The 23,018-nt window shown below is 42.8% G+C and overlaps 2 protein-coding genes across 2 annotated transcripts in view; one reads left to right on the forward strand and one right to left on the reverse strand.

Moving 5' to 3' along the window:
* Positions 1-1,825: 1,825 nt before the first annotated feature.
* Positions 1,826-11,765, reverse strand: Prdx3 (peroxiredoxin 3). Its single transcript, XM_034524952.2, has 7 exons — positions 11,629-11,765; positions 10,330-10,465; positions 8,593-8,734; positions 7,437-7,572; positions 5,182-5,285; positions 2,923-3,088; positions 1,826-2,503 (listed from the first exon to the last, which is right to left on the reverse strand). The coding sequence occupies exons 1-7, from the start codon at positions 11,662-11,664 to the stop codon at positions 2,450-2,452; spliced, it is 774 nt and encodes a 257-aa protein (XP_034380843.1). The 5' UTR covers positions 11,665-11,765; the 3' UTR covers positions 1,826-2,449.
* A 6,632-nt stretch (positions 11,766-18,397) lies between these two features.
* Positions 18,398-23,018, forward strand: part of Grk5 (G protein-coupled receptor kinase 5) — a 168,924-nt gene continuing 164,303 nt past the window's right edge. Inside the window, exon 1 of the mRNA XM_034524941.2 lies at positions 18,398-18,662. Coding sequence (XP_034380832.1) covers positions 18,611-18,662 — 52 coding nt within the window. The 5' untranslated portion in view covers positions 18,398-18,610. The remainder of the gene's footprint in view (positions 18,663-23,018) is intronic.

Here is a 23,018-nt window from a genome sequence, read left to right on the forward strand (position 1 = left end):
AGGATACCCTCTACCATCATATCTGTGCTTCTGCTTTTTACCAGGCGCACATTATCCCCGAAACCTGTTGTATACAAATTTAAGTGTATATGAGTTGGGTCAAGCCAGAGCCAGCTACATAATTTTCATGGTGCAGTGAAAAATAAAATTATCATGCCATTTATTAAAAAACTATTGAGAGTTCCAAAAGTATGAAGCAAGTGTGGAGAAGTTGGGTAGAGTATACCAAATCCTCCGCCAGACTGGTTAGGTTTTAATCGGTTTCTTTCTAGCATTGGGTCTGCGATGAAAACTGAAAGGAGTGCAGAAACTGATTTGGTTGATTAGAATTTCAATACTGTGGAGAGACTGGTAAGTTGTGGCCTAGAGGCGAATTACCTTGCCTAAATTCTGGCCCTCCAGAGCAGCCATTCCTTGCCCACCTCTGTGTCAGAACTAACTTCTCATGACAATAGATAAAATCTTTTTAGAATCTATTGATTGATTTGGCAGGCAATTAGCTTCTTTTGGGGGGAGGGGGGGAGGGAAGGGGAGGTTCAACACAGGGTTTCTCTGTGTAGCCCTGGCTGTCCCAGAACTCACTCGGTAGACCAGGCTGGCCTCGAACTCAGAAATCCACCTGCCTCTGCCTCCCAAGTGTTGGGATTAAAGGCGTGTGCCACCATTGCCCGGCAAGGCAATTAGCTTCTACTAAATCAAAAAGAAGTTAAGGATGCCATCAAATAGCATCTTGTCCTTATGGGAAAGCTTCCTCCATAGTGATGTACCTGCTTCTCTGATGTACCCACCAATGTATTTTAAAGCTTGCCTTGGCTTTTTGTTCTGTAAAACTATAAAAAACTTTATGAAACTGCTTCCACATTGGAACATTAGATTTGGAGTAACCTAAACCTGTGTTCCCAGGCAATTACGACTTAAAATAGCTCCAGAATAAAGTTACTCTTATTTTCTCTAAGATAAAAGTTGTTTTTTTGCATCAACAGGTCAAATCCACTTTGATTGAAAGCCAGATCAACTACAGAGTCAAATAGGCCTTTCCTGCCTTTTCTCATTCCATCTCTCCAGTGTCAGGATAGATGGACTAGTCAGTATGCACTTGAATGTGTGCATAAAGTATGGATGGTATTCACTAGGACTCCAGAGTCTAGAGCTGGAGCCCATGCACAACACTTAGCTATGTGATTCTGGTCATGTCAGTATCTCCAGGTCTATTTTCTCATCTAGAAAAAGGGGTAGAGCCAATCAGACAATGCAATGTGCTAAAGACTATAATGGTACAAGTTATATCTGGGCATAATGGGAATACTGAGGAGGGGTCCTTTTAACCAAACATGGAGAGAACTGCTGAAGGCTATAGCAAAGTGAGCCAGGTCACAGTGAGTCACAGATCCAGTCCAGCTGGCTCTCTTGTGCTTTACCACATTGGAAGTCAGCTGAAAGAACCAGAATGATCTTTAGGGTAAGTTACTGTCACTCTTTTTTCTTTTTGAGGCAAGATCTCATCTTATACTATAGCCCAGGCTGGGTTTGGTCTCATCTCATACTGTAGCCCAGGCTAGGTTTGGTCTTCCTAGATACATATGTGTATGAGCTGAGATGTCTATCAGATATTCCCCACCACATTTAGAATCTACTCCTTAGCTTCCCTGAGGGATTTTGGGTCCCTAACTAAAATAATGAATGGAAGTTTAAGTATCAATCTTGCCTGCTAAACTTCAGTTTCCTGAGAGTGGAGCCAGCTCTGTGTAAAATGCCCAATAAACAAATATTTGTTGAGTCGTCAAAGGAGAAGTGGTGCCCCAGAATAAAGTGACCCGACAGTTAATGATGTCAAAAACGCAAATATTTTAATGTTTGTTTTTATGCTATACATCCAGCACTTGAAGAAAAAAATTACTTATGGTGTTGTAGAAAGAAAACCACTGGATTAGACATAGTCCTTCATAATTATACCTCACTAATACCTCAGAACACACAAGGACACTGTGAGTTAGTAACTATAATAAAAAATAATGGGAAATTCAGCATAATTCACAAAAATTCAAGAGGAAATTTCAGGACCTTGATCAGAAGCATTTACTAAGTGCTGGTGCTATGTGCTACTTCATTTCACTAAGTACTGGCGCTATGTGCTACTTCACTGTAGATCAAGGTTCAAGGTAGGCTAAGGGGGAAGAATGCTCACCCTCTGAAGACATGATCCAAGAAATGGGGACCAAGCACTCGTGGAGAATTGGTTAGCCATCAAGAACTCCTTAGTAAGGACAGCTATGGAAGCAGCTAGCCTGAACCTGTCTTAAAATTACAAAGCCTGTGCAGTGGTACTTATAAACACAAGTATAATGAGGTTTTGCCATTCTATAAATAATCTTCAGGGCTTTGGAAGGATTCCAGCTGGGGCTCTATTTTGGCCCGAGAAGCTTCGGGTAAACAGCAGACATAGGATGGCCTACTGATGGACCTTCTCAAAGTACTCTTTGGAAGCTGTTGGACTTGGCTTGATCTGAAAATTAGAAAAAATAAATAAATCATTTAGGAAGAACTTCATAAAAGTAGTCTCAAAGGTAAGCTCAAAGATCTCAGTTTTTTATTTTGTTTTTATTTTTTAAGACAGGGTTTCTCTGTGTAATAATAGCCCTGGCTGTCCTAGAACTCACTTTGTAGACCAGGCTAGCTTCAAACTCAAAATGATTCACCTGCTTCTAGATAAAATCTAGATAAAAGGTGTGTGCTATTGTATCTGGCCCAAGCTTTCAGTCTCAAACTAAAATGTCTTCACTTTTGAAGATTAGCCTAGAACTGTCCACCTAAGTGTCACCCACCCACACTCAGCCAGCATTTCTGTCGCCTCCCTTGATAGATTACCCTTGAGGCAGAGAAGACGTGGAGTTGGGGCGTGGTGCTCTGAGGAAAATGACATACCGTAGGGGACTCTGGTGTCCAATTGGCTGGGCAGACTTCTCCATGGGTCTCCACAAACTGGAACGCCTTTACCAAACGGAGTGTTTCTTCCACACTTCGGCCCACTGGAAGGTCGTTGACACTCAGGTGCTTGACGACACCATTAGGGTCAATAATGAAGAGACCTCTGCACAGAATTTATCCTCATTAACAGGACCAAATTCATCAAGTTGTCAAATGCTTTAAAATGGAGAGTTTTAGGGACTGAAGAGACTACTTAGCAATTAATAGTTTGTATGGTCTATCCTGAGGACCTGAGTTTAATTCCTAGAACCCATGTAGAAGAACCACACAACTGCCTGTAACTACTGCTCCAAGTGATCAGACATCCTTTTGTAGCCTCCAAGGGCAAGTACTCAAATTTACATACTTTTACAGAGTTACACACACATAATTAAAAAATAAATCTTAAGCCTGGGCTATACAGAGAAATCCTGTCTTGGAAAAAAAAATCTTAGAAAAAGAAAAGCTGACGTGGAATTAACATTATAAAAAAGTTTATCACCTTTTAGTAATGAGAGATGCTCTGATAATACAAGGCCAGTATCGAAAGCATACATTAATTATGGGAACATTGCAAAACTGTATCCCCAATATGATATGATACCTAAAAAGAATGAACTAGTGACAGTAAAGACCTTTACACAGTGATCTAGCATGCATTCTTTGGACTCCTGAATCAGACTGGTAATGTGAACACATATATATAAGAGGGAGAGATTAGAGCTATATCCAATAAGTATCTAAAACTTCCCTTTAAAAAAAAAAAAACTTTTATTTAGGTGTGTTTGTTGTGCATACATGCAAATACCGATACCATGGAGTCCAGAAGGTGCTGGATTCTCTGGAGCTGTAATGTGGGTCCTGAAAATCAAACTCTGATCCTCTGTAACAGCAGTGAGCACTCTTAACTGCGGAGTCATCTTTACAACACCTCACAAACTCCTTTGTTTTTCCTTTGAGACAGGGTTTTACTACCCAGTCCTGTTATTACTATGTAGACCAGGCTGGCCTAGAACTCAGAAATCTACCTCTGCCTCCATAGTGCTTGGATTAAAAGTGTGTACCACCGGGGCTGGAGAGATGGTTCAGTGGTTAAGAGCACCGACTGTTCTTCCAGAGGTCCTGAGTTCAATTCCCAGCAACCACATGGTGGCTCACAACCATCTGTAATGGGATCTGATGTGTCTGAAGAGAGCAATGGTGGTGTTCTCATGCATAAAATAAATAAGTAAATCTTTAAAAAAAAAAAAAAAAAAAAAAGTGTGTACCACCACATCAAGCTTTATCCTTCTCAACAAGATACAGGAACTTCAAGTGTCAACTACACAGGGAAAAGACAAAGTACAGAGAGGCTTCTCCTTCCTCTGCCTGATGTTTGGAATCCAAGCTTTGAGCCTGATCCTATACTTCTTGTGTCTGGTCCCTGATGGAACCAGATTCAGTCCCTAGAGAGAAGTACAGGCAGAACTGGGAAGGAACAGGCCACACACACTCTACTTATCAGCTAGACTCAGCTTCTTTCCCCTCTTAGCCCCAGAAGGAAACCGGGAGGAGTCTTTATAAAATCAGAAAACCCACGGGAAGGAATCATAACAGATTACACCTTCTCCTGCCACAGCCAACTATAGAGGAGCTTGGCTTTGGTTTTCTAAGGAAAACAGTAATACTGAAGTCGACAAGGCTAACTTCCTAACCCTGCCAGAGAGAGGTTCAAGATGAGTTGGGTTCAGCTAGCAGCCAGCCCCTAATCCAATTGGCACCCCAAGGTGTGGCCTTCATTTTCAGATGACAACCGAAGCCTGTGTTCCTATGAATGAACACTCAAAAGGCCGCACCTGAACACATGATTGTGTAAGACAGAGAACTTTCTTCACTTCCATGGAATGTTTTTTTTTTTTCTCTCTCTCAGAACTGAGGACCAAACCCAGGGCCTTGTGCTTGCCAGGCAAGCACTCTACTACCATAATCCCAGCACTAACGAGGTAACTAGAATACTAGAATGAGAACAAGTGCAAGGATAGCCTGGGGATATGATACACACATACATATATCCTGTCTCAAGACTCGAAACTACCAACAAAGAACCAAACCTCTACTTATTCCCAAGTTTTACAAACTGACAAACAGAAATGCTTAACTAGAGTCTTTATAAATCTTTAAAAATCTATATTACACTAAAATACACAAAACCACCCTGTCTCTAAGAGCAGCTCTTACCTGAGTGCAATGCCAGCATTTTCCAATAGCACTCCGTAGTCTCGGGATATCTGCTTAGTTATATCCGACAACAGTGTGATGTTCATGTGGCCCAAACCACCATTCTAATAAAAAGGCAAACAAGATTGGTTTTCTCAGGTGGTCCAACACGGACTGAATGATGTACCAATGTTTAAAACCAACAATGATGGCGGCAAGTAACAGTAAATGCACATAAGGGAATTATGTTTAACTTAATTCCCTCTTGCAACCAGCCCACAGTAGATACAATCCTATTGTTGATTTATTTTATTTTATGTGTCTGAGTGTTTTAACTCCATATAAGTGTACCATCAGCATGCAGTGTTTGAGACCAGGAGAGGGTATCTGGTCTAAAACTGACGTTAAAGACAGTTGTGAGCGGCCATGTGGATGTTGGAAATTAAGCCTGGGTCCTCTTTAAAACAACAGCTGTGTTCTTAACCGATGAGCCATCTTTCCAGTACTTATTATTTTGTTGTATTAACTGATGTTTTTGTGTGTATGTGTGTGTGTGTGTGCACGCAAACATGGCACAGCACATGTGTGGAGGTCAGAGGACAACTCTACGGAGTTGTTCTTTCCTTCCATATGGGCTCCAGTGACAGAATTCAGGTTGTCAGGTTTGCTCAGCAAGTACTTTTCCTGTTGACTGACTTCAATGGCCAATCTCCATCATTTTAAAGATGAGGAAATTATAGCTCAAAAGGCTAAGTACTCTTCTTCACACAATTGCTAGAAAGAGACCGATTGACCTTTATCTTTTGAGGCAGGGTCTATCTCATGTAGCCACACTGGCCTCCAACTTTCTATGTAGCCAATGATGATCTTTAACTTCTATCTTCCTGCTGCAACTTCTGGAATGCTGGGTTCATAGGCTGTGCTAACTCACCCAGTGTATATAGTACTGTAGACTGAACCCAAAGCTTCTTGCATGCTAGGTAAAAGCTGTGAGCACACAGTGCCCTCTTTTTCCAATTGTTAAAGCAGCTGTTGAAATGAAAACTAAATTCTCAAATATAAAAATGAAATGTAAATATCATTTATAAAAATAAATATAAATATTTATTTTTAATAATAAATATAAGTAAATATTTTTAATTTATAAATATAAGTAAATATCAAATATAAAAATAAAAATGAAATGAAAAAGTAAATTATTCAAGTCACTTTTGTTAGTCCTGCAACATACCTAGTAAAATTTTGATTTTTTTTTTCCCTAGCAGATTTATAATGTCAAACAGAACAGTACAGCCAACTACTAAGGCTTCAAAGTGCAGGCCCAAGAGGTGGTGATAAATGACAGCCACAACCCTTGTCTCACAGAGCCTGTCTCCATGACTTGGAATGAACAGTAAAGATATATACAACATCCAGGGAGTTGTTACTACTATAGTTTACAAACTGCTAACAGGAGAGATCTACAAAGAACCGACTTCAGGAGGATATGGCTCACCTGGTACAGGTACAGCATTTGATCCTCAGCAAGGCATAAACTAGGTTTTGGAAGGTGGAGGCTGGAGGATCAGAAGCTCAAGGTCATCTAACCTAATACACCCTAACCCTGAGCCGGGAATACATGAGACACTGTTTTTGGAAGGAAGAAAAGGGGGAAGGCAGGCAGGCAGGCAGGCAGGCAGGCAGGCAGGCAGGCAGGCAGGCAGGCAGGCAGGCAGGCAAATGTTTCCTTCAGACTGTGTATGTTTTGACAACCTCTAAACTTTGTATTAAATCTCTCCTTAGGGCAGGGGTAGCTGGGGAATGAGACACTGGACAATGATTAGTTAGATAAGAAGAATAAGTTCTGTTCTTCTATATAATAAGTGACTACACATTATATTTTTTAAAAATTAGCTAAAATAGGAATTTTGTTTGTTTGTTTGAGGCAAGGTCTCACCATGTGGCTCTGGTTGTCCTGGAACTCACTATATAGACCAGGGTAGGTTAAAATTCAAAGATCCTCCTGCCTCTGCCTTCTGAGTGCTGGGATTAAAGATGTGAACCACTCCCACCAAGCTAAAAAGGATTTTGAACATCATCACCACAAAGAAATGATTTAGGAAAGAGTGCTCAATAGTCTGATTTGATCTTTGCAGTGTGCACATGTATCAAAACATCACATTGTATCCCATAAATATATACAATGTTTTTATTGTGTGGTCTGTATTATTTGTGAAGTAGAAATGAAACCAAAGAATAAAATAAAACCAAGGAAAGGTGACTGTCACCCAACCTACCTTTCTTGGTGTGTTGATCCAAGCAAGATGACTGAAGTGGGAATCCACTGAAACTGCAACTACTTCACAGTTTACATCATGAAATTCATTTGCTTTGTCACTGAAAGCAACAATTTCTGTAGGACACACAAATGTGCTTGGGGAAAAATAAAGAAAGTTTCATCAGATCATATAAAAATGAAAACTTAAGACAGTTAGTAGTCTAAAACTAAACTGATTTGCTCAGGGGTGAAAACAGGAAACAGGCTGGGTGTGGTGGTTCACACCTTTAATCCTATAACTCTGAAGGCAGAGGCAGGACATCTCTGAGTTCAGACCAGTCTGGTCTATACATATGGAGACCATGGCCCCACTCCCACCTCTCCAAAAAGAAAGGAAAAAGCAAGCTTCCTTCTGGGCATGGGAGGCAGAGACAGGCTGATCCCTGTCAGTACAAGGCCAGCCTGGTCTACAGTTAGTTCCAAGACAGCTAGGGCTCTGAAGAGAAAATCTTGCCTCAAGTAAACAAACAAGTGAATGAATGAAGGAGTTGGGAGGCAAGTTTAAAGAGTTACAAGAAAACTTGTACTTTTAAATAAAGTAGCTTTATGAAAAAAGTCATTTTATTTATTTATTTATTTATGTATATGAGTACACTGTTGCTGTCTTCAAATATAGCAGAAGAGGGCATAGGATCCCATTATAAATGGCCACCATGTGGTTGCTGGAAATTGAACTCAGGACCTCTGGAAGAGCAGCCAGTGTTCTTAACTTCTGAGCCACTTCTCCAGCCACCAAAAAAAAAAAAAAATTCTTATACTATTTCCACCTGGACTGTTGTAATAGACTGGCTTAGGAAACCATTAATCAAAAGTATGTAAGACAGAACTGTATTAAAGGCTGAAAGCATAATCCAGTAAGAATGCTTGCCTGGCAGGCACAAGCTAGGGTTTGATCCCCAGGACCACCAGAAAAACTGACAGAACCATACTAAAACTCCTCCATTAAAAGGAAGGACATTTCCTCCCAGTACGTTCACATGAGCTACAGATGGCCAAGGACAGTGCACAAAAATTAGAAAGAACCTTCCTCTCCACTAAAAGAGGAATTTCAGTGTAGGTTAGAGAGCAATACCACCTCTCACACAGATGTGAAAATATTATAGAATCACACTTACAAATCCAAAGGGTAGAAGAAAAGCACCAAGTATTTCCCCTTAAAGTCGTCGAGACTCAGCTCTTTGAACTCTCCATTGACAACAGCAGTACCTTTAAAGTAGGGCGCATGCTGGGTGACAGCAGGGGTGTGGAAGGAGGAACCTAAAAAAGACCACACACCTGTATGTAGCTCAACATCCACCACATCAAAGACTGCATGATTTTAAACTCCTTTTGTTGAAACATATCGAGTTAACTTACTATTTACCATAACTGGTAACATAAGCTGTTTATTAATATAACTAAGATGATTCACTTCAATCGCCTATCTTAGGTAAAGTAATTTTCCCTTCAGCACAGTTCTAAAGTATACACAAACTCAACTCTATGGTAGGGAGGGGTGTGTGTGTGTGTGCATACATGTGAGCATGAATATAAAGGATGGAAGACACACAGGTCCTCAGAAGACATCGACCATTTCTTAAAACCTTTTCTGTCTTTTAAGAGTCTTTTATAAACTCAGCTCACTAAGTAGGGTAGGCTAGCTGGCACTGAGCTCAGGACTCAGTGGTCTCCTCTTCCCCAAGTGCTGGGACCATCGTATACTACCATGCCAGGCTTTATGTGAGTTCTGAAGTCGGTCGAACTAAGATCCTTATGTAGCTTACTGACAGACCTAACTACCACTTCAACCCTAAAGAAAAGTTTTTTTTGTTTTTTTTTTAATCAAAAACTAGAAGAAATAAAATGAAATGCCCTGGGAACTAAAGAAAGAGGAGGAAGGCAGTAAAGAGAATCACAGAAGGCAGCCTGACATGGAGCTAGCTCAGACGAGGGTATCACAGGAAACTGCCCATAACACTGTTTGACTTGACCAAGAGAGGCCAATACACAGGGAAGAGGAACAAACTCAAAGTCAGAGCATGTCTTAAATGGACCCTCAGCAATAAGCTGACAGATAAGCTCTTCACAGTAGAGAGAACAGAGTCTGGGAGGCTCTAACGCAGGAAAACAGATGTTTCCAGGAAGATTCAGCTATCAAACAGATAAAACTGATGGAGGCAATGTCTGTAGTTAGTTATCTTGGTGAATAGCACTGAGGCGTGGCAGAGAAACCAAGAGCAAGATGCATGACATGTTTCAAAGCTGGGGTAGGGTACAGGTAGAGCTTAGTGGTGTTTTGTGTATTCATTTTATCTAGTAACTTAGGTATCTTAGAAGAATTATAATGTTAAGTATATTATACAAATATTTTCTTTTTCTTAGATTATAGCCTTTTCTACTCTTTTTTGGGGGGGCGGGGGGTTGGGGGGAGGTGGTGTTTATTTGTTGTTGCCAGACAGAGTCTCACACTATGATGCCCTGATTGGCTTGCAACTTCTTTTTTTCCTTTTTGGTTCTTCCAGACAGGGTTTCACTGTGTAGCCCTTGCTGTCATGGAACTCTGATCTGTAGACTAGGCTGGCCTCTAATTCACAGAGATCTGCCTATCTCTGCCTCCTGAGTGCTGGCATTAAAGGCATATGGCTCCACCACTGGGTTCCATTTTCTTTCTGTTTTCTTAAAGATAGGTTTTTAAATTTTGACAATGCCAAGTACTCACTGTTCCTAACAGTTCCTTATAGACCCAGCCATCTCTACACGATCTCATACTGCATGTTCAAAGTCTCCAAGGACAAGCCTTGTGTATAGCCAGGTCAGAGTAGCTGATACGGGTTCCCTTTACCTGGGTGCAACAAGAGCACAGTAACACTTACTAGTGCTAAAGGCAGACTTTGCTTGTGCAGAGGCAGACCACAGTATGTCTGTCAAACAGGTTCTTCTAGAAGCAACAGGCCTAAGAACTGTTAAGGCAGAAATACTCCGGGAAATAGCACTCGCATGACGAGCAACCTGGAAAATAAAATGCTTTCTATTAGGAAGGCTTTCTGAAAGGGTAACTGAATTCTGGCCTTGCTTCTGTGACCCTTTGTTAATGATCATTTTTTTCCCAATAAAACAAATACCAAATCAAATTAAGAGCATGGATTGAGTCTACAAGAAAAATCATAAGAATATAGCCTCAAGAATAAAAATCTCCGAACATTCAGGAAGGCTAGGTCAGGCTGAGTAATTGTACCCTCCCCCACCTGGAGCTATCTGTTACATCATGTAGCCACATCAAGGTTTTTTCTCAGAAAAAAGGCTCTTCCAGGGTCTCAGTCAAGGAATAGGGTGATGTTCATGCACTGGGTTTGGCCCAAGCTCAAGGTTAATAGTGTTTGCTCAACTTTGATTTCCAGCATGGGACAGGGAGTTAGGAGCTGAGTCCTGCGATGAGAAAGGAGAGGATAGCTGCCAAGAGTAGGCTCCTACGACAGCATATACCAAGACTGAGTCCAGCCTGTGTGTGGAAGTAGAAAGTGGCCCCCGTTATTGTTTTTACTTTGTTTATACTCAGATTTAAGTGTGAGCCCACAGCCGTGTCGAGATGTGGCATCACTCTTTCCATGGTAAAGAAAGGAAAAACTGAGGTTCAGAAATGTTAAGTCAAGCCAGGAGGTGCATGCCTTTAATCCCAGCTCTGGGGAGGCAGAGGCAGGTGGATCTCTGTAAGTTCCTCACTAGCCTGGTCTACAGAGCGAGTGTCAGGATAGCTAGGGATCCACAGAAAAACCTTGTCTCGAAAAAACAACCACACACAAACACACAACACATACACAACACACGCGCCACTTGCCCAAGGTCATATTTGGTGACAGACCCTAGAACACGGTAGTCAACACACTGGCCTCAAAAGCCAGGCCTGGATGCTTTAGTGAAGAAACGGCAAGGAGATCCTGGAGTGCAAGGACTTAGGGAGTATGCGACCCGCGAGGAATAGGGGAAAGGCTGTCCTGCGCAGGCGCTGGGGCCTTTCTGACCACAGGAGGCCTCGAGGTCCGCGAGCTGAGAACTCCCTCCCATAAGGGATAGTGGCCAGCAGACCCAAGAGAGCGCGATCCAGTACTGGAAACAAGTGCGGACCAGAGTCGCTGCTGTTGTGTCATGCGCCTGCCCAGCTGCCAGCCACTCACCGAGCACCAGAGCAACCTTCCCGCAGCTGCCGCCATCTTCAGAGCTCGCAAGAGGCTCGGTAGGCGGAGATACGGACGAGTAGCGGGAGCACGCCGGGTGTGCTTCTGCTCGGGGCGTGGCTTCTGCTCCGGGCTTCCCTATGGGGGCGGGGCCTCGATAGGCGAGGTGGGGGGCTTATGGGGCGGGGTCGAAGCGGGAAGGGTGTGGCTTACGTGAAGGGGCTGGACCTCGGAGAGTGGTTGTGACTTAGGGGAGAAAGCATAGAACCGCTCCTTCCTGCTCAGGGAGAAATTCCCTTTTGACCTCCCGAATACCTGAATGTTTGTTTTCCTATTTATCGTACCAACCTATAAAGATCAAATTCAGTCTAGGAAGTAGACACTTATTGACACATTTCCTGTTGATTTTGTTTCGCTAACAAAGTGTAGTAGAAACTCTCTGTCTGTGAAAGAATCCAGTTCCCTTTCTACCTCAGGTGGGATCTTCTGCCTTCCGCATTTAATGGAACAAATTTAGCTGAGTTCTTTAATAAGCTAAGTGGCTTAAACATCAGAGTTTAGTGTGCTTGAAAACCTTTGGTATTGTGTGGGGCTTCCATTTGGCCTCTCCTCAAAATTGGGATAAATTGGGACACATTTCAAATCAACTTATTTGTTATCGTGGATATCAAGTAATGATTTTACTTGGAGGGCATGGGGGTTTTTTGTTTTTTTGTTTGTTTGTTTGAGACAGGGTTTCTCTGTGTAGCCCTGGCTGTCCTGGAACTCACTCTGTAGACCAGGCTGGCCTTGAACTCAGAAATCCGCCTGCCTCTGCCTCCCAAGTGCTGGGATTAAAGGAGTGCGCCAACACCACCCGACTCACTTTATTTTATTTTATTTTATTTTATTTTTAAGACAGAGTCTTTCTGATTGGCTATACTCTCTAGTCAGCAATCCCTCAGGATCCTCCTACCTCCTCCCCCCCCCCATTGGGATTATAGGGACATTACTGTTTATGTGGGTGTTGGGGATCCCAACTCATGTCTTCATGCTTGTCTGACAATCTCTTTACAACCTTAACCATTTCCTCAACCTATACTACTGTGACCTTAATCATGGTATTGAGCATGCCATGCAGGCTCTGCTTATGAGGAAGTCTGTATGTACTTGGACTATACTGACAGAATCATTGAAAGAACTAAACCCAAGATCCATCATTTTAAGGGGCATGAGAAACATAATGGTTGGAGTATCATTAGCTCTAAATGTAGTCACCTTGCTTTTTGACTTCTGTAATTCTGCTTCTGGCTAACTTTTCTTAAGTATGTAAACCCCAGCACTTGGGAGGCAGAGGCAGGTGGATTTCTGAGTTCGAGGCCAGCATGGTCTACAGAGTGAGTTCCAGGACAGCCAGGGCTGTACAGAGAAACCCTGTCTCAAAAACAAAACAAAACAAAACAAACAAACAAAAAAACAAGTATGTAAACCTGGGACATGGTTCTAGTGTGTAAAAGCTCATCCTGAGAAAGGGTTGAGGCTTCGTTGGTATCATAAACACCCAATATTAAAAAAAAAAAAATGAAAACCAAAAACCAAAACAAAAAACCACCCAATATAGTTACTGGACAGCTGCTAAGACTTTCTATTGTCTTAAACACACATCTAAGCAGTCTTCTTTGGTGAATACCCCACAACAGAACCCTAAAGCAGACCAGGCAAACATAAAGCAGGATATGAACTATACCATCCAGAATTCTGTTATCGTTCCAGTTCCTTTCAAGTCCCTTAGAGGCCATTTCTCTGTGCAGCAATCCCTCTCTCCATAGTAAAGGGTAGACTCAGTTCCCAACTTTAATTAAGATTAAGTTGACTTGGTTTTCAAATAATTAAAAAGCCCTTTAATTTTTCTTTTGCAAGCAAAGGAGCCTCAGATGAGTCACCTTCAGATGCACTTTCCTCCACCCCTACTATGGAGGAGCGGTGAGGGAACCATGGAAGGATGGGGGGAAATTGAACTAAATAGACAATTCCTTTTGGATATCTACATTTCAGAATTATTGGTGCCTAGTCACAAAGCACACAACAGATACAAAAAAAAACTTACTGTTTTCAAAGATTTTTTATGGTCTCCATCCTGTTACTCTATAAATCATTTAGTGAAGGGCCTGAGTTTTGTGAAGAAAAATTTGCTCTCCAGGCCTGGAAGGCTCAAAATACAGGGGTCAGAGGTGGAGAGTTTGAGTTATAGGTCAAATAAGATTTTCTGAGAATGAAGGTGTAGTTTTTGTTTCATCTTTGGTCCCTCCCAAGTGGGAAAAAGGACATGTCTCAGAAAGAAGAATTGAGAGAGATATTAGAGTAGAGGTTACAGACTAGCCCTCCCAAGGCAATGAGGTAGCAAGGATTCTAACCTGCAAACTATTTTTTTGGTGGTTACGGGGGAGGACAAGGTCATCTATAGCCCAGGCTGGTCTCAAACTCATCTTGAACTCCTTCTGGATCCTCCACACCAGTTTATGTTGTGCTGGGGATTGTACCAGGGATTCATATATGTTAGGTAAGTACTTACTGAGCTGCATGCCCTGTTCCTAATGTAGAATTTCTTTCTCTGTCTGTCTCTGTGTCTCTGTGTCTGTGTCTGTGTCTGTGTCTGTGTCTGTGTCTGTGTCTGTGTCTGTCTCTCTCTCTCTCTCTCTCTCTCTTTCCCCTCTCTCTCTGACAGGGTCTTTCTGTGTGACAGCCTGGAACTCACTTTGCAGATCAGGCCTCAGCCTCTGCCTTCCAAGTGCTGGTATTAAAGGAATGCACCATAATGTGGAATTTCTTAATGGAAAACGCTTACATTGACTTAATATTCCTTTCCTTCATGGAGTCTCACTGGTAGTTTGTGACTTGTCGCCCCAGGTCCTTATTCCATTCTGCATGCTGGGGTTGAGTTCTTCTTTGGGTAACTGAATTGTCCCTTTTCCTGTCTCTCTTTCCCTAACTACTGATCTGTTCCTATGGACTCCAGAATTCCTCCCATATTCTTGCTTTCTAGGAAAATCAATAATGTGTGATAAACATGCTACTGAGCCCCTGTTATTTTCAAGAACATCATGCAGTCATGTAGTCTTGAAATCCAAATCTGCAACTTTCTGATTATGGGTTCTTTATTTCTCTGGTCTGTCATTTCATGATCTATAAAATTACAACAATAGTGCTTACCTATTTGTTCAGTAAACAAAAGCACTGTGTGGATTGCAGTTTTTGTCCAATGCATTGATAATAGGAATCTTTCTTTCTTTCTTTCTTTTTTTTTTTTTTTTTGGTTTTTCGAGACAGGGTTTCTCTGTGTAGCCTTGGCTGTCCTGGAACTCACTTTGTAGACCAGGCTGGCCTCAAACTCAGAAATCCGCTTGCCTCTGCCTCCCAAGTGCTGGTGTTAAAGGCTGAATATTTCCTCTAGGATATTCAGCTGCAAATTGAGAGGCCAAAAAGATCAGTTCAATTCAGAAAGCCAATGGAATGACTGAGGAACAAGGAATGTACACTTTAGAATGAAAATAGACTGTGGTCTTTCAGAATAGTAGATGTCTGTTTATAAACACTCTGGCCCAACAGCTTTTATCCATGGGAGATCCATGGGTGCTTCTGGAATAGTCCCTGGTTTTTTTTTGTTTTGTTTCATTTTTAGTTCAGTCGATCCAGTGTGCAGTTTATCAGCTTTTGTCTTTCCCATTATTGTATACTCACAGGATCCTCACTTTGATTTCCATTCTTGCTCTCAGATGACTGTCAACAATTCCCTAATTAGTTATTGATACTTAATTAATGACTCTTCCTCAAAACAAACTAATTTTTCAAGAGGGACCATGAATTATTATTGTAGCTAATTGTAAGGAATGAAATGAACGCAGTGGAATTATGGATGGAAATAGAAAACTCCCTAAAATCTTAACCATTTAGTCAACTGCCTGCTTTTCCTTACAGGTTCACTCTGGCAACAAAACAATGTTCAGAACCAAGTCATGGCATCCAGTCTGTGCCAGGCAATGATCAGTGCATGAACTCTCTGATCTATCTGCCAGGTTCAAATCCTAGGATTTATTTATTTATAGACAGTTTCTCTGTGTAGCCCTGGTTGTCCTGGAACTCACTCTGTAGACCAGGCTGGCCTTAAAGTCAGAGGTCTTCCTGCATCTGCTCCCCAAACACTGGGACTAAAAGTGTGCACCAGCATTGCTAGGACTTTTACTTACTAGTGTGTAACCCTAGGAAAATAATAAAACCTCTTCTTATCTACAAAATACAGCTATATTCCCGATCTTATCTGGACATTATGTTCAAGTTGATAATCAGTGTCAAACAGCTAGCACAGGCCTGGTTCCCCACTGGGGTTGAATAAATGCTATCATTGTTCCATTCTTGCATTGGAATGTCCTAATTTCCTCACAGAGGCATAGATAACTTACTTGACTTACAACCATTTATTTTGTAGGAAAGATGCATCACCTTGTAGCAGACAGAGAACTGTACAAAGTAAGACCTACTTGCTGTATCTGCTGGCACTTATTCTGGATCTGCTTCATGTATGTAAAATGGAGAAAGGCAGGACTTTACAGAGAGGCAAACAAGCATGCTTCTATCTACGAAAGAGGTAAAACTCTTGGGCTGGGGCTAGATATTAGAAAATAAAAAGTGGTGAGAGTTACAGTCAACAGAGCTTTGCTACTCAAAGAGGGTGATGGTCTGTTTCCTTGCAGAATTTCAGTATCTGTCATAGACCTACATTTGCACTTTAACCAGAATCTGCATTGTTAAAAATCTTTAGGACTGGTAAACACAGGAAGTTTGTGACCAGGTCAAATTTAGTCATCGAAAAATGTTATGGAGCCCCAGCAGTGGGAGGCAGACACAGGCAGATCTCTTTGTTTGAAGTCAGTTTGATTTACAGAGCTAGTTCAAGGATAGCCAGGGCTACACAAGGAAACCTTGTCTCAAAAAAGGTAACAAAACAAAAAAGTTATGGAGATGAAATATTATGGGTTAGTGTTTAACAGCACTTACTGCTCTTACAGAGGACCCAGGCAGGGGGATCAAAAATTACAGGCCAGTAGGGGTTCTATTGAACTCTGTTCCAAATTTTAAAAAGTGAAAAAAAAAATGGTGAAAAAAAGTCAATAAACAAACATTGGGCTAAGTCGGGTCTAGGGTCCTGACTAATGACCACTGTAATTGGGCTCTATGGTGCTGCCCACTTTAGGAGTCTCTCAAAACTTTTCGTTTTGAGAGCTACCCCTTCGTTACAAGTTAGGCCTTTGGGAATGAGAGTTTGTAGTAAAGTGTAGTAAAGTTTGGGTTGCTTAGAACAGTAACTCCTGTGGTGCCAGGTACTCAACTCTGTCTCTGTTTGCTCAACACTGTCTTCCAACAAGCAAACTTAACTCTTCTTGCAGACAAGTGAGGCCCACTGATCCAAATCCAGACACTAGGCAAGTGGTGGTGGCAGATATACCCACTAGGAAAGAAGGTGGTCACTAACTGTTAGTCTGGTGGCCACACTGAAAAAACGCCATTAGCTCCAGTGCTTAATGATTGTTCTTCATTTCTCTAGGCCCCTCCCTACTTCCTGGCAGCTCTGGGGACAGCCGGTTTTTCCTTCTTTTGGACACAGAAGCCTCAGACCTAGTTTCAGAACGGATATCCGGCCCGAAAGGCCCAGAGGAGGCAAAGGCCTCATTGTTCCTTGGGGCCTGGCAGCCCCGCCCCCAGCTTTTAGGGCTCTCCTCAAAAGACCCCAGGTGACCGGAGAGCCAATTTCCCAGCATTAGAATTATTTGGGGAAGAGGAGCTGGGACAAAATCTGGAGTCCGAGGTTCTGAAAGTGTAAGGAGCCAAGTGCTCCAAGATAAACAAGCCTGGAATTTGAATGCCTTTTCACGCTGGCTTGGCGATGGCCTGGCTTGTTACTCATCAACATTCCCACAGCAGATTCGATTTTTTATGTGTTTGTAGTAACTCGACTACAATATGTTTGGTTATAATAAAAATCGTGGGGTTTTGGGACCCCGGGCTTGAGAAGCGAAGCTGCTCTGAGCGTGGATATCCCGGGAGTCCTAGGCTCCCGCATTCTGGTTCGCGTAGACGCGCTGTCGCCAGAGGGCGCTCATGCTACGTGTTTAGAGACCAGCGGCCGCCAGGTCGCCCCAGGCTGGCGAACCCCTTGCTGCCCGGAAACAAAGTGCACCTTTGTCAACGACCTGGCGCGTGTGAACGGCAGACGGCAGGCCGCGCGGAACCCCAGGGGCGCGCCTTCGCTCGGGTCTCAGCTCACTCCTGGACCTCCCACAGCAGCATCCTGCCGCCTTGGCTTGTGCTTTCCGCTTTCTCGGATCTTGGCGGGACAGGAAAGAGACTCTTCGCTCCGGGAGTGAGGGTTCCGCCTTGGTTGAGTCGTTTTTGACTCTCCTGCCGGCAGGCTGTGCCGCCTGGGTTCAGCGCCATACCAACAGCAGCACTGCTCCACAGTCCCGGTGCAGTAGAGCCCCCGCCCCGTCAGACGCCGGACTACAATTCCCAGCATTCCCTGCGTCCAGAGCGCGCGGTGGGCGGTGCCTCCGGGCAGACGCCTGCGCGGTGCCGAGGCTCGAGCCTGGAGTACCACACCCCCGGGAGGGGAGCGAGGGGAGGCTGAAGCATCCGAAGCATTAAAGCATCCGAGGGAGCCGGAGGGGAGGAGAATGGAGTGACAGAGACGCACGGAGGGTGGGGGGTGGGGGGGAAAGTGCTGAGGGAGGGGGGAGGGGGGACACAGAGGGAGGAAGAAGCGGCGGCGGCGGCTCTTCGGTGCAGAGGGGGAAACTCCGCGGGCTTGTAGAAAGAATAATGCGGTAGCAAAGCAGGCTGCTTGCTCTGGGGTTTGGCAGCAGCGGCGGCGGCAGCTCGAGCAGCGGCAGCGGCATCACCCCAGAAGCTGACAGCCCTGCCGGCCGACTCCCTCGCAGACTGCCGACTGTCAATGGAGCTGGAAAACATCGTGGCCAACACGGTCTTACTGAAAGCCCGAGAAGGTAAGCTCGGTGGTCCGGTGCGTGCACGGCGCTTTTGCCGCGGGCCGGGGTGCGAGTGTCGGGTGGCAAGCGGGCGTGCAGGATACTTGCAGTGAGTTGGTGCAAGCGGTACAGCTTGGAGATCTGTCTGCAAATATTGAGGGGCTCCTGCCTTTGGGCTCAGAAGATTAGGATTGGGGCAAAGACAGTTGCAGGGACGAGTTAAGATGCTAAAATATTCTCTAGTTTCCAGTTGAACCTAGAAATCGTGCGGTCTCCGCAGCTGTTGAAAGGGCAGTTGGAAAAGCATTCTTTTAGGAGACAGAGGCAAGAAAACGTGCCTATAAAACAGCCTTTAGAGTTGGTCCGGGATGGTTTTAAGGGTGTGAAAACTCTCTGTCTCTGTCTCTCTGTCTGTCTATCTGTCTCCCCCCACCCCCCTTCTCTGTGTGTGTGTGTGTGTGTGTGTATTGTGGGATTGGAATTAGCAAAAACCAAGTCTTTGCTTGCGCAGACTGAGTTGATAAAGACTATTGGTGGAAATCATCCTCTGGGAAAATTTCTTAGGGAAATCCCGTCGTTGTGTGGAAGGAAGCCTTTTAAAGGCAAAGCAAGATGTTGAGGAATTAGCCAGTTTATAGAATAATGAAAGGGTGGCTTTATACGTCACTGAGAAAATAATTAAAAATTTTTAGGGTGGATTGTTGTTATTAACCACCCCAACTCCCACTAAGGATGGGTAAGATCCTTAGTAATATCCTGTGCCATGCATCTAGACTTTTGATTCTTGAGTTGAAAAAGTGTGTGGGGCGTCAGAAACTTCGATGTCCTAAAAGGTTTGTGTTGCATGAATGTAAACATACATATTTAGGAAAACTTGGAATTTATGTAACATTGCATTTGCCAAGATTTGGATTCTGGTATGCAACCATTCTATAAGAAGGGGAAGGGTTGTTTTGTTTTGTTGTTGTTTTCCTTTACTGGAAGAAGGCTGTATTTGATATCCAGGCAGACTGAGTAAGGTTTTTTTTCCCTTCAGAAGGATTCTCTGCAAGTAGCCCGGGAAAATGCCATCCCTACTTCATAATATTTTCATTCAGCCACTTTGATGAATGAAGGAAGACTTTCTGGCCAGCAATAAAACAACTCATGTTTATCCAGCCCATTCCATCACCTTGTCGCTCAGTACATGGTGTGCTGGGATACAACCCACCTTGTGCGCAACTCATCTTGGCACTTTCAGGTCACTTGTCATCCTAAAACACCCACCTGGAAGGCTTGTTTTGGAAGTCCCCAAAGGAGGCAATGCTTTGAAAACTGAGTAGAGTTTCAGATATTCTTCTTTTTCTTTTTTTTCGAGACAGGGTTTCTCTGTGTAGCCCTTGCTGTCCTGGAACTCACTCTGTAGACCAGGCTGACTTCGAACTCAGAAATCTGCTTGCCTCTGCCTCCCAAGTGCTGGGATTAAAGGCATGTGCCGCCACTGCCTGGCGAGTTTCAGATATTCAAGTCTCCCTTTTCTACTGCCCTTCCCCTTAAGTTTTTTAGAGGTCGGACTAAAGTGTTTGTCCCCTGACCTCCACTAACCTGACATTTTCAGTGAAGTAGAACTAGAAAGTTCTTTACTGGGCTGGGGGCAGTGTCTGGAGGTGAAGAAAGCTCCTGCCTGCAAGCTTTGCAGCCTGCCACCTAGTGGTGGGACACAATGGTACATCTCAGGACTCCACGTTGGGCAAATTGTCTATTCTAAAATTATTTCTTGGGAAATCTCTGGGTATGATTCTTTGGGATTCTCTGGTCCTGGAGGCCTTTGCATGTTCCACTGATATCTCCTGTTGCCCAGGGAGTCAGCTCTCTTGGATTCTCTATGCTATATATTTATTTATTTATTTTTCCTTCAGCACTGACTTCTTTGGGTATTTTTCACTTTGAATTGGAAAGTTTTCCCTATCTCTGGTTATTATTCCCACTGTTTTTACTGAAATGAATTTACTGGCTGGTATTTTTGTTTGTCAGGTTAGTATATAGGTTTTTCCAGAGCCTTAGAGAGGAAAACTGTGGACTAGAAGTATAAGTGGAATGATGGACTCCCATTGGGGCCAAATTACTGTGATTAGAAGTGCTCAAGAATGTGCCCTTTGGTTTTTTTTCCTTTTAAAGTCTTTTAGTTTTCCTGTGAGAGTTCAATAGACATCTCCTGGTGAGAAACAGCTTTTAAGAATGCCTTCCAGATGAGAGGGCTTTGCCTGCAAGGAAACAGAGAGATTGACATGTGAGCGATAAATTAATCATGTACGTGGAAGCTTCATTTTAAAACTTGTATTTAACTTTTTCCCTTTTATGTCTAAATAGAGCCTAAAATTTTAAGTGTTTCTATTCAATAAGGGCTGGGGCTTTATTAAGGCTTTGAACTTATCCCAGTTAACATGGAAGAGTCTAGAAATAAATACATTTTTAAAAAAGTTTTCTACTTAAAGTCATCTTACTGCATTTTAGTAATTCTCCAAATAACCATATTATTTAGATATTCAGAAATGCATGTTTCAAGAGGTAGAATTCTTTCCTAATATGCAAAAGGCCTTGATTTGGTCCCCAACACTATTTTCACTCATGTAAAAGGAAGGAAGGAAAGGGAAAAAAAAGGGGGGGGGGAGGGATGATGGGACTTGAGAAAGGGAGGAAAAGAAAGGTAGATGAAAAAAAACCCTAGGGTATAAAAGTGTTTACCTAGCAGGCACCAAAACCCTTGGTTTTGATCTGTATCTGGGAATAAACTGGGTGTGGTTACACTGGACTGTCAATTCAGCCCTTGAGAGGTAGAGACAGGGGAATCCTAAATTCAAGGTCAGCTGTCCTGTCTTGGAGTTCATGTCCAAGTTTAATATGAGATTAAAAAGAGAGAGAGAGAGACAGAGAGAGAGAGAGAGAGAGAGAGAAGAAGAAGAAGAAGAAGAAGAAGAAGAAGAAGAAGAAGAAGAAGAAGAAGAAGAAGACGAAGAAAAAAAAGAAGAAGAAGAGGAGGAGGAGGAAGAGGGGGGAGGAGGAGGAGGTGGAGGAAGAGAGAAGAAAAAACATTTCCAGCTAGGTTTGTGAAGTAACTAATATAAAATTTGCAGTACATGGAAAACAAGCAAACTCCAAAGCACTAAGTCTAATTTTTTTGTTTGTTTGTTTTGTTTTTCGAGACAGGGTTTCTCTGAGTAGCCCTGGCTGTTGGCTGTCCTGGAACTCACTCTGCAGACCAGGCTAGCCTTGAACTCAGAAATCTGCCTGCCTCTGCCTTCCAAGTGCTGGGATTAAAGGTGTGCACCACCACACCCAGGCTTAAAATGTTTTAAAATACTTGTTGAAGATTCTTTTGAATGGTTACAGATGATAAATATAATTGGTGAATGTGAAATTTAAACAAGTTCTCTTCCCAAAATATATTGTAAACAATTTTAAATGTGGCTTTCAAATAAAAGTCACTCTGTTCCAAAGAGTACAAACCTTAAAGAAAGACATATACTTTGTGAATGTTGTAAAGTGATTTGTCCATATTAGTGAGTACCTTTCCCCTCCACCCCCACCCCTTTGAGACAAGGTCTGTGATGCCCACACTGACCGTAACTTCCCAACCAGGCTGGCCTTGAATTTTTGGTGTTCTTGCCTTTACTTCCTAAGTGCTGGAATTTACAGGTCTGTGCCACTGTGCCCATATTTATTTTCCTTAAATAGTGAAAGTTTATTAAGAGTGAAAGTGAAAAGCTGGGCACTTTGTGCATTATGTAGTAATGCACACCTTTAATCCCAGCACACAAGAGGTAGGCTAGTGGTTTCTGAGTTTGAGGTCCCCCTTGTGTACATGGAGGGTTCTAGGCCAGCCAGGAATATGCCTAGTGAGACATTGTCTGAACCAACCAACCAACCTACAAAACAAAGAAACAAATGAATTTATTTGCTTTCTTTTTTCTTGTTCTTCCTCCTCCTCTTTCTTTTTCTTTTTAAAAACTTTTTTTTGAGACAGAATCTCACTGTGTATCTCTGCTAATTGACTATGTAGATCAGGTTGGCCTCACAGAGATTTGCCTGCCTCTAAGTTCTACTTTTGTGATACTTAGTTGTTTTGAGATTTATTTACTTGTGTATTTTGATGTATATGGGTTCTCTATTTGCTTGTATGCCTGTATGACAGAAGAGAGCATCAAATCTCATTATAGATGGTTGTGAACCACCACATGGTTGTTGGGAATTGTACTCAGGACCTCTGGAAGGGCAGACAGTGCTTTTAACAGCTAAGCCAGCTAGCTCTTCAGTTGTTTTGAAATAATAAAATACGGTAATCTAATTTCAAAATGCTAAACATACTGAAGTGTATTGTGTGATTTGTTTATTTGT

The sequence above is a fragment of the Arvicanthis niloticus genome, chromosome 1 (genome assembly GCF_011762505.2).
Source record: "Arvicanthis niloticus isolate mArvNil1 chromosome 1, mArvNil1.pat.X, whole genome shotgun sequence".
Lineage (NCBI taxonomy): Eukaryota > Metazoa > Chordata > Mammalia > Rodentia > Muridae > Arvicanthis > Arvicanthis niloticus.